The sequence below is a fragment of the Lutjanus erythropterus genome, chromosome 6 (assembly GCF_056507025.1).
Source record: "Lutjanus erythropterus isolate fLutEry1 chromosome 6, fLutEry1.hap2, whole genome shotgun sequence".
NCBI lineage: Eukaryota > Metazoa > Chordata > Actinopteri > Lutjaniformes > Lutjanidae > Lutjanus > Lutjanus erythropterus.
Window position 1 is genome coordinate 13,270,548 of NC_139322.1, and position 19,777 is coordinate 13,290,324.

The following is a 19,777-nucleotide window of genomic DNA, read 5'->3' on the forward strand; positions in this document are numbered from 1 at the left end:
CAGACCAACTGCTAATGTTATATATTAGGCTAAATAATATTCACAGTGTTTTCAATATTGATTATATTTCAATATTAACTTAATTACTCACCTCAGTAGCGGTTGGTCTGTGTAGCAAACAATAGTGGTGTAGCTAACGTTCGCGTTTGGTCTGTGGAGCTCACAACGGTGGTTAGTCTAATAGTGGTTGGTCTGCATAGCTAAGGTTAGCAGTTGGTCTGTGTAGCTAACTGTGACAAGTCAGGAAAGTTGCTGTTTGTTGCAATACTGTTTAAGTATCAGACTGTGAGGATATGTAATTTGAAAGACTACACAGCCAGAGGTCACATAAGTGACACTTTCCCTTTAATAGTTAACATTAGCTGCTGAAGTTGTGTGTTTTTCTTGCCAGAATGTAGCCACACGAGTTATAAGTCTGCTTGTTCTTTTGCTCCCTCATTGATAATAGGACCAAGAGCCACTGGATAAAACACCTACATAAGATAACATTACAAGGGACAGCGAGATTGATACTGATGACGTATATTTTTAGAGAGGAGACATAGTTCACTGAGCAGTTTCTCACAAAACTTCACTAAACTGACAAACCTACCACAAACTACAACTTTTTCATCTTATGTAATTTGTGACACAGAGTCGACACAGCTAATGTTAGCAGTCAATTAAAGCAGCCAACGTTAGCAGTGTAGCTAACATTAGTGGTGTAACTAACCTTAGCGCTTGGTCTGTGTGTTGTAATATTAAACAGTATTTAAGTAATGTAACTTGATTACTTTCAATTACTTTTGCATTACTTAAGTATCAAATATGGTAAAATTGTTTAGCCTAATATAATGTTAGTGTGTTGGTCTGGTCTGTGTAGCTAACGTTACCCATTCATCTTACTTCTAAATGTTTTTTAAAAAATCAGATGTTGAGTTCTTGGATGATGACAGTATTTTCACAAGCCGAAGTGTCACTGTGCTGTAATCCTGTTCCTCTTTTCTGATTTAAAGACAGAATAATGTTGAAATTTCCACCCAGTGACGCATTCCTTCACTAGACACCATAATAATGAGATGTAAGATCAGCTGGTATCACTGACACTACAGTGGACACTACAGTGAGATCCCCATTTTCATTAAATATAGCTGTAATCAGATTACATCTTTTTTTCTTTAACTGTCAGGGAATATATATATTTTTTAAAATTCTAATTACGTAATACTTTACTCCCAAAGCTTGTCCATGGATACAGATGTCATGTTTACAGTACCCTGCCAGTCAAATTGTACAGAGGCAGAGGTCTCCCATCTTGAAATAAACTCTCATATTTGAATAAACCCATTAGTTACTTCATTTTGTCGGTTGACTGCATACTAAAGTCTGTTTAAGAGTGTTGAGCTGCACACTGTGTGATAAGACAATGTCTCTGTCTTTCTCACTCTGACTGGTGATTTATTAATGCAGGTCTGTATGCAGCTATGCCCCTGCAGACTGCTTCTGTCCCTCAGGCAAAAAGCTCACTGTTGCCCCCTGGTGGTAATTAGCTGAGGAGGAGGATTTGGCCAATACTTCCTCATGTCTCTCTTGACACCATCCCCAAAGGGTTTTTTAAATGAAAAATGTTTAAAATCAAGTAGGTCTCCAAATATATCCTTTAGTTAAATATGTGGAAAGATGTAATGAGCAGGAGGTGAGAGAGGGAAGCCTTAAAAAACTGAGATCTGTGTGCATACTCCTGCTTTATGAATGACATTTTCACTGCTGGTTCACCTCAGAAGTGGATAATTATCTACAGCTCTCATAATTTACTGTGCACTTTGAAACTGCAATGTTTTTTTTTTTCCTGTACGGTTTCCATGGAGACAGTTTGACTACTCAACCTGCAGGCCAGGCAGTATATGCAAAAGATATGTTCAACAAGTTTTGTGTAATGAATAAAAGCTTTATTCAAACATGAAATAAAAAAATAGTGACAAAGAAAAATGATCACAAGAATTTGCATAAATATATACCATCAGAGCAGTTCAGAGACAACATATCTAAAAAGGAAATATATCGCAACATCTATAAACAAGCAGCAAAATAAAAACAAATCAAGGACAATGCAGAATGAATTAATAGAATACAATAAACGTGTCTCTGCTGTGCAGGTCTTTTTTATTCTTTTAAGTGATCTCATGGTCAAATGCATTAATGATTGTTGCCACCTAGAGGTTGCTCATACAGTTGAATCATTGCAGTCTCTTTTTTTTTTTTTTAGTTTTCTACAATTACAAAATGCACAGTTTTAAAATCGAGCAACTCCAATTTGTAAATCATCAAGAGTCAATGCAGAAACAGCCCAAGTGAGCAGTGTTATGGTGCTCTGACATGATGCATATTATGCAAAAAAGTGCATTCCTGTGGGATTATACAGGCTATTGTGTCTCAAAGCAAGAGGACCGTGAACTGCAGAGTGGCTCATGTTTCAGAGCCTAAACGTCTGTTGTACAGTATGACATCTGATGAGCAAGAAAAGCTTACAGATGGTTTCACTCTGCAAAATGTACACTCAACAATATAAATCCAACATTTTTGTTTTAGCTCCCATTTTTCATGAGGTGAAGTAAAAAATGTAAAGCCTCTATACACACAAAAGTTTTATTTCTCTCAAATTTTGTCCACAAATTTGTGGCAGTGAGCACTTCTCCTTTGTCCAAGATAATCCGTCTACCTGACAGTTGTGACATATAGTGATGCTGATTAAACAGCAGGATTATGACACAGGTGTGCTTGGGCAAAGTCATGACCAGCTCTGCTCTGCCTCTGATTGGTTAGTGCTCGCTGCCTTCGTTGGTTGGGTTGGTTAGATTTATGCTGTGTTCCTGACAACTCGTAAATCCAAAATTTCCAACCTCCTACAAGAAAAGGTAAAATGGAACACAAGTCAAAGTCATAAGATGTGAGATGGCAACTGTTATTTCATGCCTTGTTTTTACTCTCCAAGGGTTCAATTTAGTGCGCACTTGCCAAATAAACTGATCAATTTGTCAGGGTCTGCCACATTTTTTGTTTACTTTTAGTGTTGTGCACCTGGAAGGCTTTGAGGTCGGAAGCTGGAAATTTCAAGTGGGAAATTCCAGCCTCCAACATTGTCTGGAACCCAGCATTAGCTTTGAAGAGCGATTGGTTAAGCAGAGTTGGGCAGGTCATGACTTTGCCCTCCTGGGAAAAAAATATTTTGGTGTCTGTAGCCCTGTAGTATCTGAAGTCACTGTGTTGTGTTAAAACCACCGACTGCAAGAAAGCAGTGTTATTATCTATCTTCACTGTTCTGAATGCATTAAAAACTAAACTTTAAACTCAGATTTTATGGATATGGTGGTGTGTCCTTGATACTACGACTGTTTTCCTAAAATCTGATTAAAAACAATATATCACCTTGCTTACAGTATCGTAATATATTGATTCATAAACCCTGTATCGTGATATCATATCACCAGATTCTTGCCAATACACAGCACTACTGACTAGCATGGATTTGAACAAAGTTGTGAACAAAGCTTGAGAGTCTGTCTTACAAGTCATCGCTCTTTTACTTCAACTCTTGAAAAACGGGAGCAAAAAACAATATATAGATGTTCATATTTTTGTTGAAAGTGGTTTGTTGGCTCTACGTCTGGGCCTGTAATCAAGAGTACTGAGAAACACCTGCAGGACTGGAACAAATAAAACACTATACTGACCATTTGCTTCTCTGATCATATATTTAAACTGGTGTGATGATGACTAGTGTCAGTATGATGGTGTATTTCACTATCATAAAACATGTAGGTGTGAAGGCTGCAGTGTATACCTGCAGCGTAGTGTTTGTTAACTGAGCACTGTTATACACTTGAGTTCACTTTGCTCTAATAAGGCCATGAAGTTAAATAAACCATTAGGCTAAGTAATTTTGTACACTCATACCACAATGTATACCCACGCTAACAGTTCAGCAAGCTTCATTCTTATATAAAAAAAACAATTCATATCAATATGGATGCAAAACAAATATTCACACGTGTGTACTGAACAACAGTGAACAGTTTCCCCCTCTATAAAAATAGCTTAAAAATCTGACACATATTTTAGTACAGTGTAGGGTTAATCAGTTTTTTTTCTTTTACATCTGAGACAGTTTAATAACAGGCTGGTACATAAGTCCTCTGCTCCTCCTTCCCTCCTATGACACTGCCATACACAGACATCGGGCTTTAAAAGACCACCAAAGTCCCAATAAGGAGCGCTAAAGGGAGAAAAAAATGAATGGCATCTTCATCTCCTCCCTGCTCTGGACCAAAGACTCCAAACTCCAACTGTCTGCAGACAGGTAGTACAGCCAGTCTCGTCTGTACGGAGCTTCACATGCACAGTGGTTAGCAGTAGAGCGGGACTTCAGGTCCGTCAGAGGAAAGACTATGGCCAACAGTACAATACGTGCGCTCCGTAGCAATGTCAGGATCATTGAAAAGGTGAAGCAGGGAGGACGAAACATGCCACATTTGGCAAAAACAGAAATCACAGAATCTCTCTCACACAGGAAAAGGGCATCTGAGGGGCAGAGACGTTGAACACATAAGCATTTAGTAACCTATAGAACGTACACCTATCCACAACTCAGTGTTTTACACACAGAAGCGTGCCGGGCTCTGAGACGGGGCCCAACCGAAGTGAAATAAAAGACAGAGTGTGATCGTGAAATACAACAAACGGGGCAGGAGTCAATGAACAGATTGTCACATTTCATGCTCTGCACGCAGGCAATAACTTTTTTTACGAGACAAGCAATAAACATTGTTGTCATCACCATCATCATCATCATTCACGCCCAGTTAATTCACATACACGATAAAAGCGAAACAATACTGTACACGCAAGTTAAGTGCACAGGCATACAAATACATCCCCTTACAAACACGCCTCCCATTGCACCATGGGATGTAACTGATAGCGTTAAGTGGTGAGTAGCTTGTCCCCTGATACCCAAGAATAAAAAAAAGCGAACGAAGAAGGCAAACAGAACGCAACACAAGCACAACGAGTGATACAAACCACCGACATTATAAGGACACTTGAAGAAAGATTGTATTGTTTGGATTAACTAAACGCAGTTGCTATGTACCGCTGTGTTTGCTGGTTATAGCTTCTCAAAGCATATAAAATAATAACTATCTGTAGTATATGGCAAAAATAAATAACTCAAACCTCTTGCAGCAGTTGTAAAAAGGCCACTGAATGCTTGTGTGTTTGTGTATGTGTGTGAGTGTGTGTGAGAGAGAGATGCAAACTCAACAGCACAGGTAGAAACTAGCCATAAAGTCTTTAGCCTTAAACCATCATGCATTGACATTACCATATAAAAGACTGAATTGCAGCCTCAAACACAGTTTCTTGCTCAAGTTTCGAGTCATGCTGTTATAAAGTTTTTTAACTGTATGCATACAGTAAGTACAGCATCACAGGTTACAGCACAGCTTCCTCTTGGTAAGTCACCTAACCTGGACGAGCCCCAAAGACAGGGTGAAGCTGTTTACCAGGCTAGTGATAAAAGCAAACAAAAATACAAAAAGGTGCCTCAATCCTGTAATGTGTTGGATTTCAAAGGCAGAGGCTGTCAAATAATGGCAGTAAATGATCAAGGAGTTAAGTACAAGTTTCGTTTTTTTTTTTGCTGCAGCCATGCCAAATACCTAAATAGCACAAATAATCCTCCGGAGCAATTCATTTAGGATTGTTTCCTGACAACAGCAGAATATCGAAGTGCTGTCTTGCAGAGCAATAAAAGGCTATATTTTGGGACTTGAGCCAGTGGCCTGTTTAGCAAGTTGAACTGAATAAGGCCCAAACTTAAAATGACACCCTGTACACTTAACCTGTACATTAACACTTTATTTGAAGTTGCCCTGAAGTCAAAATTCGCTTTTTAAGGTACTGTGATGTTAACTGATTCCATGTCTAATTACTGAAGAGCAACTCAGTTTAAAGGTGCAATATGTAAGAACATAATTTTAAAACATTCAGAAATTAAGTGAAAATATCAACAGTCTTGACATTAAGTCAAAGACATCTACATATTCTCTTGCAAAAATCTGCTATTGGAATTAGCATGCAAACCAGCTAGCCCTGGCCAGTCCTGTCATGTAATACCACTTTGTACCTCAAGAGGCAATAGTCCAACAAAATAAGATCACACCGTCAAGAAAAGAAATATTCTCACTTCTATTTTCCTTATAAAAACAGAAAAATACAACAGACAGAAACAAAATAAAACTCATCAAAACCATCTTGGTTAGTCTTTATACTGTTCCAACAATCACCAGCTCCGGTTTGGTTGAATTGAATCCTTAATTCACTGAGTTAAATATGAAAATATTCTGGCTGTTTTTCCTTGCTGCTGATGCCGGACCTCACTTTCACACATCTCCCACTTAATGCAACTCCTGCTCCTGCCTGCCGTGTCTTTGTTGTCCCTGGAGTCAGAGTCTAAAGCTCCTGTGCTGGCAAAGTAAACACTAACCCTCCCCTGTTGCTCCAAGCTCCCAATCCAAACAAGCTAATGGCAGCTACAGTTAGCTGCATTCATCATGAAATGCTGCTCCCTATTTGTTTGCAGTATGAATTCTACAGATGGCCAATTCTTACATATTGCATCTTTAAAGTACCCAGCAAGTGATCGTAGTTTTACACAAAAGGACACTTTGAAGAGCTAAATCTATCCTGTTAAAGCATCAAAACCAGTACTCTCCTGCCAACATCCCATCTGCAGAGAACCCAAATTAATAATAAACATTTCTAGCAGACAGTAACACTGAACTTTTTCAAAGGAAGGAGTTTCAACCCCAAAGGGATAGTTATGTAAGGTTTCTTAGTGCGCTTTAACATTTGTTTTGGAGAGCAGTAGACAAAATTTGAAGTTGTGTAAAGACATAATGTCACATTGTCAGAACTCCCTCACTCAGTTTTTTCCCCCACTTCTTCCATCTCTATGAAGCTTTGGCTTTTCTTGCCCGTGGTGATGTTTTATCATCGGACTTCACAACCCCATTGGCAGCACCTCCTAATGAGACAAGTGAAAGCGATTTCAGATAAATATGTTCAACAATGAGCAATATCGCAAAAGAATCTGAAACATCTGTGTCTACCTGGGTGACTGAATACTGAAGTTCTTGAATACTCACCCCTTGTAGGCTCCCTTTTGTGAGGCTTGCTCTTTGGGCTGACCGCCTTCTTCTTTGAGGCCTGGTTCTGGCTGTGCTCCCTCCACTTTTTCAACTGGAAGTTGATGAATTTCCACATCATCCAGGCCTGTGTCAGGCAGATAGCTGCCAGACAAGTCATCCTGAGGGGTGGAGAGCACATATTTTAGAAACTACACCAGTTGAAGTTATTTAGCTTGAGAAGAAAAACAAAGCTTTGGCCAGTTTGTTGTTTAAAAGTTTAATGGTGTCTGTACATTAACAGGTACGACACATTAAAGGCTCTTCCTGTTAATTGCCATCTGGACTTGCCTTATGGTGAGCACATTGAAGTTGCCTTCTGCTAGGGAGAAGCCCTGGTTTTCTGTACGGGGCAGCCCAAAACCAAACGTCAGAACTGAGAGTGTGAGGGTGAGGAGGCGGGCGATGACAAACAGCAGCGCCCACAGAGTAAAACTGTAAAGGCAAAAAAACAAAAAACAAAAAACAGATTGCATCAGGTTGTTCAGATCAGGAAGGCAAAAGCACAAAGCATAAATACTAATTAGAAACATGACAACTTGTTTGTTAGATGAACCAAAGCTGTACCCCTTCTGCTTGTTCTCGTCACTGAAGTAGAAGAGGCGTGAAGCGTGGAACAGGAGCTCCACCAGGTAGTGAGGGACCAACAACACCAGGCCCAGTCGGTGGAGGCTAAGCATGATGGGACACAGAGAGAGGGACAGCAACACAGACTTAACTGAGGATGACTCAGGACATGAAGAAAGAAAAAGTCAACCACAGGAAAGCAGGAGGCGACACTGAACACAGTCAGCTACTTAAACTCACATTTTTCAAAATTCTAGACTTTTCCAGACTCAAATTTCCGGACTCCAGATTTTTCAAACCGTATCCGACATCTGAGTACAAATAGCTACATGTTTATTATGAAAATAAATTGTTTTGAAATCCAACTCTTAACATGTATGTTACACTGTGGTTATGTATGCTACTGTATTACCAAACAATGGCCAGAAGACTATAACTATGCACTATAGTTTATACAAATCGACTACTTCTAAACAGAGAGTAGGACAGTGTTGTATGATTTCTTTACACACCATTTACTTTTCTGATAACTATATTACAGCATAACTCACAAGTTATTTGTGATATTGTGTATATATACATTACAAAATATTTCTGCATTTTCTTTAGAACTAATTTGGTCATGGATGTCCAGAGTTGGTTAAGGCAGTTTTGCTGCCTGTAACATACAGCCGAATGGGAGTGTGGTCATGCACACTCACACACAGTGCCATGGCTTGAACATCATGCTCGCTCTGGCCTTGTCTCTCACAAAGTGGTAAACATTTGTCTGTGCTGGCTGCCTCTTCCACATACCATGAAAAAAAGCTTGTCTGATGAAACCATTTGTAAAAATTCTGCATTTCATATTTTTGAAACGAGAACAGGGGCAAAACAAATATTTTTTCATACTCTTTTCTTTTTACCCAGAGTTATTCAGACCTAGAAATTATTCAAATTAAATTCCATACTGAATAGGAACCCAGTGTTCTCATAGAACAGGTGAACCATTTGTTGCTCACATTGCATTTTGTTAGATCAATAATCTTAGAGCTAATGTGCAAAAGGAAGAGACTTCATTTAAAAACACAGGTAGGCCTCACAACTAAAAATACAGTATGAAATCTTCTAGTTTCAATTCCTCATATAGAGGGAAAGTCAGCTGACCTGCTTAAGAGTTTAGATGAGAACTGAAAACTGATCAACAGTCCATCATGCAAACAAGAAAACAAAAAAAAGTCGTTAAAAGCATAATGATGCAGCAACAGCAAAAACTAAAATTAAAACCACCTTATCAGGAACTGTTTTAAAGCACTCTCAGTCACTGTCAGGATAAATTAAATCTTTATGGGTGGTGTAGCTTGAATATGCCTCTTGAGAAGTTTTTATCCTGTGAGGATATGCTGAGGAAAATGAATCATTTCACTCACTTTAAGACATAGGCACCAGTGATGTGGACAACGTAAAGGCAAATGTAATACAGCTGGCGGGGGATGTCCTCCTGTAGAAATAATAAAAGAAAAAGAGTTAATTTTAGTAAAGGCAGCTCTACAATAGCAACGTCAAAGAAGAGTCTAGGTATTCTGTTGATCCCTTTACTGTACATTTAAACATTATTGAGGTAAGTCTTATAACATACTGTTATAACAGAGTCTGGACTCATTAAGTACCTTTTAGCTTTGACGCTACAATACATTTTCAATGCAAATTATGCCTTGACATCGTCTTGGCTCCAATTTACTTTAAAATAATGTATGCACACAATACATAAACTAAAAGGCTACACACACCTGCTTCATCCAACAAGCCTAAATGAAAATGCTTTTTCAGTGGAGTACAAAAAGGGGCAAGAATAAATGACAGCTTCTTCATGCCAATTCCACTGAGAAAAAAAGAAATCTTGTTACTTGTGTGTACATACTGCAACAGAGGTGTGACTGTTTAATGTATTCTTAGTCATTATGTGCACATCTGCACAGTTGTCAGCTGATTCCTCGTGGAGACACATGGGGATTAGCGGCGGTTAGAAAGATGTACAAACACTACTGTACTCATCATAGGTCCCAGGCTACAGAGTCGTTGCACATAAACGTTTGAATGAATTTGACTGTAGTCCGATTATGTATGATGAAACCATTGACGCACAAGTTCATCACCACTTCTCATATGATTGATCATGTAGCTGCAAAACCCAAATTAAAGTTGACAGATGCAAATTCACACCTGCACTACAACACCACTGATACATAAAGACATTCCTGCTCTGCTAACCTAATACAACACACAAAAGGTTTAAACATTTTTTCCAAGTACATTGACATTTTTTTTTAAAATGACCCTCACCTTTCGTACTTTTTGAAAGTACAGTTCAGGAAGTGCATGGAGCCAATAGGCAATTTGGCAAATGTAGAAGAACTTGACCTGAAAACTAGAGAGAGGACAGGTTGTGCAGAGGTAAGAGCCTGTTATATCATGTTAATATGCAACTGATCACATGTGCATGGTGCATTGTTCTGTAACTTCTATTTAAAATACAGTGACATGCACAAGTCAAACCACTAAGAAAATGGAAAGCGAACCAAATAAAATAAAATCAGAAACTCGACCTCTCAATGGTCTGTGACATTAAGCTTGGACGGTGATATTAAACTTTGATATAAGATAACACAGGGTTCCTACACATTTTCAATTTCAAAATTCCATACTTTTCCAGACTCAAATTTCCAGACTTCTCTGTAGATTTTTTGACCATATTTGACATCTGAGTAGAGCTAGATTATCTAAATAAATAGTTTTAAAACCCAACTGTCAACATGTATGTTACATTGTCTCCGACTACCTATGCTGAATGATTTAACACAACTTTGCATATCACTTTCTTTTCCCATTTTGAATCCTTAGGCAACCCAGATGAATATTTGGGATTTTCAAGACCGCCCTTGGAAAACCTGCATTAACACAGTGAGGACGTTCAGTCTGCACTCCTACACAGAGAGCTGGACAACATTCCACTGTCAAACATTTCTGCCCTAAGAGGCAATAAACCAACTGCTGTTACCTATACTTGTACTATTTTCCCTGAATATATTGAATAAATAATATCAGAATATTGCTTGTGGCATATGTTTCGTCTCATTTATAAATAAGAATAGAAAATGAGTTGAAAAAAGTTATTTGATTTGTATGATATCTCTGGAGCCTTGTTTATTCACTGTGTCTACAGAAATGACAATGAATACACGCATAAAGTTTGGTTTCCTTACACAGAAAAGATCTGGAGATCTGAAGTTTGTTTACTTTTCTGATAAGCACATCACTGCACAACTCATATATGTTTAGACAAGCTTAATATTTGGTTATTTGTGATGCTATGTAAAGATGAAATTCAAAGATAATGCTGTATTTTGTTTCAAATTAAGTTTGACGACATCAACATAAACCTTGTTCTCTCACACAGTGGTTGACATTTTGGCTGCACTAGCTGCTCCAAATGCCATGAAAACCATTCCACTTGTATGATCAATCTTTTTAGAAATTCTGAATTTTAGAATTTCTGGAATAATGTCTGGAAACATGAATATTTTTCCATACATATCCAGACCAGGAAAGTTCTAAAATCAAATTCTTCAAATCAATCAAATCTTTACTTACACCATGTGAGTGTGTGGGTAACCCTCCCATAAGAAAGTAGGATTTGTTGCAAAGTCCTCCTGTCAAGAGAAGAAGAGACATGTGAATAAGATAAGGCCTAATGCAGTCTGGGACAGAGTGTCTCTGTGACTCCTGACCCTCGTACCGCTGTGAGGATGCTGCAGCCCCAGATGAAGGAGAACAGGTAGAACGCCGCAAGCTGTCCAGACTCATTGAACTTGCTGTGTTTGGTTTTTGACAGGTGCAACCTCCTGTTCATTTTCTGAAATAAAAAAAATATATATATTACACAAAGTGAACACATTAATATCTATAGATACATAATGTTGATGTGGGGTACATTTAATTCCCTTCTTGTAAAAGTATGTATCAGTTTTTTGTATGTTACTCACACCACATTTTAAAACCAATACCCTATTTACAACTGGTATTAAAATGTGTAAAAATGGGCAAGTCTGAAAATCAACAGTGACCTTTGACCCCCCAGGCAGCACTGCATCAAAAACCCACCTAATCGTATAAAGGTTAATGCTACACAGGTTCGGGAACACTTTGGAAAACAGTTGTCTATAAACACAGCTCATCGCTGTATCTACAAATGCAAGTTAAGACACTACCATGCAAAGTGAAAACCATATATCAACAACATACAGAAAGGCTCATCTCAGGTGGACTGATGCGAATTGTTAAAGTGTGCTGTGGTGTTGTGAGTCCACATTTTCAGATCTCAGATTTCAGTTTTTGGAAATCATGAATGCCGTCATCTCTGGGCGAATGACTATAAAGACCATCCAGATTGTTACGAACACAAAATTTAAAATCCAGCATCTATGATGGTATGGGTGTGTGTTAGTGCCCATGGCATCATGGCTAAATGTCACATCTGTGAAGGCCCCACTGATGCCCCATTGTTTTGGAGAACTTGCCGTATTTTAACAAGACAATGCCAAGACACATTCTGCATGTGTTATAACAGAGTAGCGTCGTAGTAAAAGAGTTTAGATAGTAGACTGGCCTTCCTGCAGTCCAGACTTGTCTCCCATTGAAAGTGTGGGGCGCATTATCAAGCACAAAGAGACCCTGGACTGTTGGGCAACTTAAGCCATACATCATGCAAGTATGAGAAAGAATTTCCCTTTGAAAATTTCAACAATTAGTGTTCTCAGTTCCCAAATGCTTACTTGTAGATGAATTTCATTTTGAGGAACATGAGATTAAGCATATAACACTGCATAGCCTGTTTCTGCATTGTCACAACTGTCACAGCCTTAACATAACATTTAATCACTGTCAATAGAGTATCTGTTTTGCACTTTTTGCTTCTTGCAAATGTGATTGTAGTCCTTTGAACTATTCTGTCTTCAGTGTGTGTGGCTCAGGAAGTCCAGTGTGTCATCTGCTGATCACAATCACATGGTTGATAACTTGATCCTCCACTTCACATGTCAAAATGAGTGAGACACTTAACTCTATTGAATATGTTTTTACACGAGCAAGGACTGAGGATTTTATCTTTTAACAGCCAGTATGAACAGGAGAAATATTACAGCAAGCAAAGCTTGTTTCAATGTTCACATGGGCACCTGACTATTGTTTTAAGACAGACATGAAAAAGTGCAATCCTGTCCTTTCAGAGAGACAGATAATTTGTTTTTGTTGGATGTGGTCCACAAAAGGATCTTTATTTTTGGAATAAAAATATTAAAAAAATATTTTCTTCTATTAATAATAGCCCGCTGGGAGTAGACATCAAAGACATAAGATGTCGGGAGAAACATGAGCACACGCAGCTGGAAGGATTGGACACGATTACCTAAAAGAGGCTCTCCAAAACTTAGTCATGGACCAGAACAGAGCTGATGCATGAGGCATTATTTGGTACACACAGGTCTCTGTTTCCCTCATTACAAGTTCAAACACATAAGTAAAAAGATCAAAATAATAAGCCACTGTGTTACAACCAACCAACAATGTGAGCCAATATGATGGCTCCTGAGTTTGGATGTTGATATACTCACGTCGAGAATATATTCTTGTATCAAGGCATGAAGGATGACCGCAATGAGCAGGTAGAAAAACACAGTGGCCACATCTTTAGGGCCATACTGGTAAAGGTTCACTGGCTCACTCTTCTCATCTGCTAAAAAATACAGAAATACAAAATTAACCAATAACCAACAATAGTGAAATAGCAATTACGTGTCAGGCAATTATTCAGAAATCAGATACAGGAGCATTAACTAGAGTTAATTTTAAATACTCACCAAGAACTTGTGTTACGTTGTACTGGACTGTGATGAACATAATGGCAAACTTTGCTGTGACCTGGAACACAAAGAAAGAAACAGGATTAATGGACTTATTCTGAGTCCAATGATATATTTCATACAAAGGAATTCCAACTTTTGAGTTAATAAAATAAGCATAATAAATGGGTGTATAATTCTCTTGGATTGTCCAGTGTCAGTGAACCGTACACTAAGTCATTAGTGGTTGGCCAATATGGGTTTTTCAATGGCCAATGCAGGCGTGATATAAGGCAGATATCAAAATAAACAAAAATCATGTATAATTCCATTATTCTACACCCAATACAATCTGATATACATGGTTATCTTTGCCAGTAACACGTTGGTTAGATGGGATTTTTAATGACTAGATAAAACAGAAAATGTTACAGTATGTCAGAAGTGATGCCATTTAACTGCATTATTCTATACATTATAACATAACACACATTTAACGCTAGACAGTTTCAGATTAGATTTTCTTTTATTTAGGATGGGGGGAAATGTATTAACATTGATCATGAGCAGTGGAAGCCAGTGAATTTGTGAGCAGATGATAACAAGGATAGGGATGAGGAGAAGTAATTATGGATGGGGTGGATGCAGAGTCAGTGCCAGGAGTGGTGGGATTGTGATGTGAATGGCTTCAAAGAAAAAGATTTCATCCAAGATTTTGGGATGTCAAGGGCTACTTTCAACAACATCTGTCAGGGCCTCTCTGCAAGACATAAAAGTCACATGAATACCGATGCGACTGTTCACACACGTATTGCAAAATATTAAACCTGAATCTGATTCAGGACCACATAAGAAATAGGGGTGTAAGAAAACATTGATACACTTGAGCATCTCGCATTTATGTCTTGTGATACTGTAAAGATTCTCAAAAACACTGTATTGTGAGACATAAAGACTAAAGGTAGTGTTTCATTTTGTGTTGTGTTTAAACCACTGACCTCCAGATAGCAGTGTTGTTATCTATCTTCACTGTTCCTATTGCATAAAAAGTAAACTTTTTAAATTCACATTTTACACATATGGTAGTGTGTTATTCATACAATGACAGTTATCGTAAATTAGATATAAAAAATACCAATTTATCACAATATATTGAATGATAATCCCTGTATTGTCATGTGTATCACATCACTAGATTCTTGCTTATACATAGCCCTAATATGAAAGTGGTCAAAATGAAAGTTGAAAAGACCATGAAAGTGATGAAAAACAAATATGAGCAGAAAAAAATAAATAAAATCTGATTTCAGCCACCTTTGCCTGCAGTCTGAATGTAGCCAGAATGCTAGATTATCAGCCGACTAATCAGTCTATTCCTTACAGTCATGATACTTTTTTAACAGGTGTACATAAACAGATTATCTTAATGACTGCAACCATGATCAGTCGTTAAATGTCACACAGTCACAATTCAGTCATCATTTCATGCACATGATTAATAAGTGAGAAGGACTGCTGTGTCACTGCAACATCCTGAATCCACTGATTCTCATAACTAGGGTCTGGGGACCTCCAGGAGCTGCCTGGAGGGGGTCTCAGGGGTCTCCAGCAAATTCAGATTGTATTTCAAGTTGCTACAATGACTCCCATTGTGTCAGGATGAGTGTGTATCGTAGGCTCCACTCTCTCCTTGAGTACAGGCATTGATAACTCTGTAACCAAAGCTATCACCCATCACAGGTAGAAGCTAATTAAGACAACATTTTTTACAGTATTTTCAGACTGGTGGCTGGTTTGGGTGGGGAAGCTATCTTGTTTCATTCAAACGTGGTAAGATAACAGTCAGCAAAGAGCTGCTGCTCAAATGTGCAGCATGCAAACACTTTTAGCTTGACTATCTTGTTGCCAAAGGCCAGTTACAGGTACTGGTTTGCTATAGAGGCAGTGGATTAGCCGACTGGTAAAATGACCTGTTAGGTAGCAGTGCCAGTGGGCCTCCTCGCCATCTTCTTTGGCAACCAGTGAGACACATGAGAAGGGAAGGAGAGAGACACGCTCGCGCCCTGCCCCTGGAGTGCTGCTGCTGTCATGTCAGCTAACGGCCGTTGGCAGCAGCGGCTAACAGCACTCAGCTAAACGCCACAGCTCCACTCAACACTGTACCTCGAACATCAGGCCGAGCAGGATGATCATGGCCAAACACGACACCATGTCGGCGTGGTTCTGGATCACAAACTCGTGGCTCAGCACCGGCGGGCTCTTGTTCTTCTTGCGGAAACCCATGGCTCACCGACACGGCTCTCCCTCCTGAGTGTAGCCTGGTTGGAGCTAGCTTTCCCTGCCGTCGGCCTGCACGGCTCGGCTGATGGATGTTCGCTCTGCTCCGGGCTGTTCGCTCCACTGCGGTCCGTTAGCACCGTGAACCCGCTGCTCGTGTTGTTTAAAAACAGTCATGAAGATGCATCGCAGCAAACCAAACACTACAGCACAACACCCACTTTTTTCCTGCTGCCTGGTAAAGTCAGATAACGGGCCCTCCCACTTCAAAATCCCATTCATGAACCGCCCAGTGTCATTGACGTAGAAGGAGAATCCAGGCCCGTGCTGCCTTCACGTACACCATAGAAACGCCCCCTTTCCGAATTTGCTAGATGTAAAATTGTTTAAGTGGTGCAGAATTGTTTGTGGGTGTGTAATATTTCAGGCAACATCATCTAAAAAATATTAGAAATTAACAGCATGGCAAGGCAGGTAATTGTACCTGTAGCCCCACACCCCCAGGTACCCCATAAACCCCTGGTCATGGTGGGAAATACAGGGGGTTTCATGGTGAATGAACCATGAACTGTAGGGTGTTTGCGCATGACCTGTGAACAAGTGGTAACTTTTTCCAATAAATTCAGTTGAGTGGCATTTTTTGTTGGCATGTGACTTTTATTCTATTACATTTTGCGTTAAATTCTGATCACATTAACATTGTCAACTTGATCTGTTTTTTGTTTTTTTTTAAACAAAGTAGTTTGAACCATTTTTCCTAACTCGCTTATGTAACCAAACTATATTCCTGCCTTGGGTAGCTTTGCTGTAGTTCAACTTCTTCCATGTATAGGACCAGGACCAGTGTATAAGATTTAACAGCATCCGGTGGTAAACTTGCAGATTGCACACCTTATCTCACCCTTGACTTCTAAGTGTGTAGGAGAACTTTGAAAACTTGTACAAAATGTGAAAAACTGCATCTAGAGTGACTGCTTGGTTTGTTCATTCAGGGCTACTGTAGAAACATGGTGGTGCAAAATGGCAGCCCCTGTGGAAGAGCCCGAAGGTAGCACAGACACAATGAGTCTTATTTTCAGGTGATTATACACTACTGAAAGCACTATGAATATTATATTCCATTTCTGCCATATTCTGCTAACACTGGACCTTAAAAGGTGCTGTGTGCTATTTCAATCCAAGATACTTAAAAAAAAAAAAAAGTGAATATGTCCTCACATTTAATTCCTGCTTTTTTGCACGATCAGTAAGGGGCCCCAAGGCACTTTTTGACCATATTATTCCATTACTGATATACCTACTAGCAACTTTTCAGTTGTGCAATGGAGAGTGCCAATGAAAACATACTTTTGAATATTATATTCCATTTCTGCCGTATTATACAAAAATCCCTCAAGTCTTACACACTGGACCTCTGAGTAATTGCTAATTGGCTAGTCTTTCAAAGTTGTTTCCCCAACACTGCTCACGACTAAACTGCAATATTATCTGAGGCAGGACCGCTGTAACCTGCTACACAATTTTATGAATCTTTCCTTAAGAGGGCCCCTGAATTATTATTATGTCTTGTTTTAAAGCCTTTCTCGTTTAAACATTGTCTGTATTTCTTAATTCCTTGCTCCCTCACAATGTGCATTTTGGGGAACAAAACAAAACACAGTCTATTTGACACACTGACGACTGGTCATTGGTTCTAAATACAGGCTTTCCTGTTGTTGCCAGTTTTGCAGCCACCATAGTGCTCCCACAGGTTTGGACGGGGAGAGTGAGACAAGGTGTTTGCAGTCTTCAAGCTCAACACAAGAGGCCATTAAATCCTACATACTGGTCCTTTAAGATTAAAAGATACTTTTGTTCCAGAAATATCTTTTCAGAAAATAAAGATTGGTTATTGGATTTAAGGAGTTTTTGTTCATCACAATATTAGTCTATAATCACCATCAATCACTTCAAAATATTTTGTGCAGTGTGCCTGTTTATTTATTTTTTCTATATCTGATAGCTCTCACAGATAACAAGAAGTTAAAAAAAGGTTCTCCTCTAACACCCTTTTTATGCAAGTTTCTCCAAAGACTCAGTTAGATATCATTAACCTCAGGGGCCAGAAAGATAGAATTTGTTGTATAATTTAATGCAAACTACATTCAAAATATAAACGCCCTGGTATTAATATAACTATTGTGACTGTGACAGTAATGTTGAGTTTCTAAGACTGTCTAAAAGCTGTGCCTGGTGTGTCCATAAATACTGGCGAAGCCAGTGATTGCAGTGGTACTGTATTTGTAATCTTAGATATTTACTTATTTCTACTGTAGGCCTAAGTGGAATTCAAAGTAATGTATTTTTAGTTAGCATTAATACATTTTTAAACTGCTTTACACCTAAACTTTGTTATACTTTTCACTATATTACACTCTCCTGTAATATCTGATATGCAAGTAAGCCTTTCAATAAAAGACAGGCCTGTAACTCCACCTCTGCCTGTCACAACACTGAAATACTGCTAACACATTTAAGCATCAATGGGAATAATTCAGTCATAAAATATAATGCTGATAAAATTATAGATATATTTAGTTGATAACACTTTTGTTGTTTTATAGTTAAGTAAGAATTTGTATGCTGGACTTGAATTTTTAGGCTGATACAGTTCATTTACATGTGGTATTTCTACTGTTAGTCGAGTGAAGGATTTCAGCACTTGTGTGGACGGTATATTACACATAACACAAAACTGAATATTTATGTCCGAGTATCTCGTGAGTCTTCCGCATTTTTGTGCGTCCCTTAAAATCTTATTTCGAAGAAAAACGTGACCGGAAGTTGCATTTTTTTCTGCTTGGCAGTGCTCCCGTTTAAGTAAAAAAAAAACAAGTAATTACGGAGGACGTCAACAGTCAGGTAACTAACGTTTACATGACACATCATTGCTGTGACACTACGTAGCGAACGTCACCTGACGTTCTCAATGCCGTCACCTAATCAGCTTAATTTAAATTATTTATTTGAGGCTCTAGTTTAGGGACGGGGTTTATCCATCTAACGAAAGGACGCTTTTTGTAAAACACGGTAGCGAAAGCCAGTCGTTTTTAATGAGTTTGCAGTGGAGACTATGTAGGTTACGTTATCGATAGACTTTAGTGACCGTTTAACACGAAGGTTTAACAGATATCTTTTACCTGTTACTCATCAATTTGCATCCAAGCTCAGACCGGAGTTAAATATAACAGTTCCTGTTCTTTGACGCTAGAGGTCAGTATGAGACAGAATCGGGACAGCACGACCTAACTCTGCTTTTCTTACTTCAGTGTTACACACCAGAACAACGTGACACAGCGGTAGGTAATGATGGTAAGGGAATGTGGAGTGTAGTAGTAGATCCAGGGTGAAAGCAAAAACGATCTGCCGAACCATGTTAGTACGTCGCCCGGCTAGCTCAGTCGGTAGAGCATGAGACTCTTAATCTCAGGGTCGTGGGTTCGAGCCCCACGTTGGGCGGAGCTTTTTCCCTCTACGGATTAATTGTATATAAGGTTCCTCTGTACACACGCGAGAAATACAAACTGTTGATTATGTGACCATTAGTTTGCATTAGTGTTTTGTTCAGTCACAATGTATGGAAGGCATTCCCTATACGACTGCACGAGTGACGTTTTTAGGGTAGCCATATTAATATGAACGAGTAGGGTAAACATCAAGTGTTACCAATGATAATAATTGAAGTCCTGTCACATTTAGTGTAGCAGAGCCTTTCCAGGGAGCCAGCATGCCCAATAGCAGGACCCTGACTCTGTTTACCTGAAAGGAACTGAACTGAACTGAACCTTATTTAGT

General features: G+C 38.9%; 1 protein-coding gene and 1 non-coding gene across 5 annotated transcripts; one reads left to right on the forward strand and one right to left on the reverse strand.

Annotated features, from left to right (window-relative positions):
* Window positions 1-1,906: 1,906 nt before the first annotated feature.
* Window positions 1,907-16,219, reverse strand: LOC146324988 (translocating chain-associated membrane protein 1-like 1). 4 transcript variants are annotated; one of them, XM_084720690.1, is made up of 12 exons: window positions 15,830-15,927; window positions 14,665-14,701; window positions 13,685-13,745; window positions 13,439-13,557; window positions 11,566-11,682; window positions 11,421-11,479; window positions 10,113-10,197; window positions 9,200-9,270; window positions 7,791-7,895; window positions 7,515-7,658; window positions 7,185-7,345; window positions 1,907-7,063 (listed from the first exon to the last, which is right to left on the reverse strand). In XM_084720690.1, exons 3-12 carry the CDS (start codon window positions 13,722-13,724, stop codon window positions 6,990-6,992), a joined length of 975 nt encoding a protein of 324 aa, XP_084576816.1. In that variant the 5' UTR covers window positions 13,725-13,745; window positions 14,665-14,701; window positions 15,830-15,927; the 3' UTR covers window positions 1,907-6,989. The 4 variants fall into 4 exon arrangements, with proteins under 4 accessions (XP_084576816.1, XP_084576815.1, XP_084576814.1 ...); XM_084720689.1 differs by having other exon boundaries at window positions 13,439-13,560; XM_084720688.1 differs by lacking the exon at window positions 14,665-14,701 and having other exon boundaries at window positions 15,830-16,219.
* Window positions 16,220-19,368: 3,149 nt separating this feature from the next.
* trnak-cuu (transfer RNA lysine (anticodon CUU)) lies at window positions 19,369-19,441 on the forward strand. Its single transcript has one exon. It is a non-coding gene; the product is annotated as a tRNA-Lys (tRNA).
* The last annotated feature ends 336 nt before the right edge of the window (window positions 19,442-19,777 follow it).

Coding starts and splice junctions, on each gene's coding strand:
- LOC146324988 (XM_084720687.1), bottom strand. CDS start 15,949: ATGGGTTTCCGCAAGAAGAACAAGAGCCCGCCGGTGCTGAGCCACGAG. Junction 9,271..10,112: donor ACTTTCAAAAAGTACGAAAG/GTGAGGGTCATT, acceptor TTATTTCTACAG/GAGGACATCCCCCGCCAGCT. Junction 7,659..7,790: donor GACGAGAACAAGCAGAAGGG/GTACAGCTTTGG, acceptor TTGCCTTTACAG/TTTTACTCTGTGGGCGCTGC.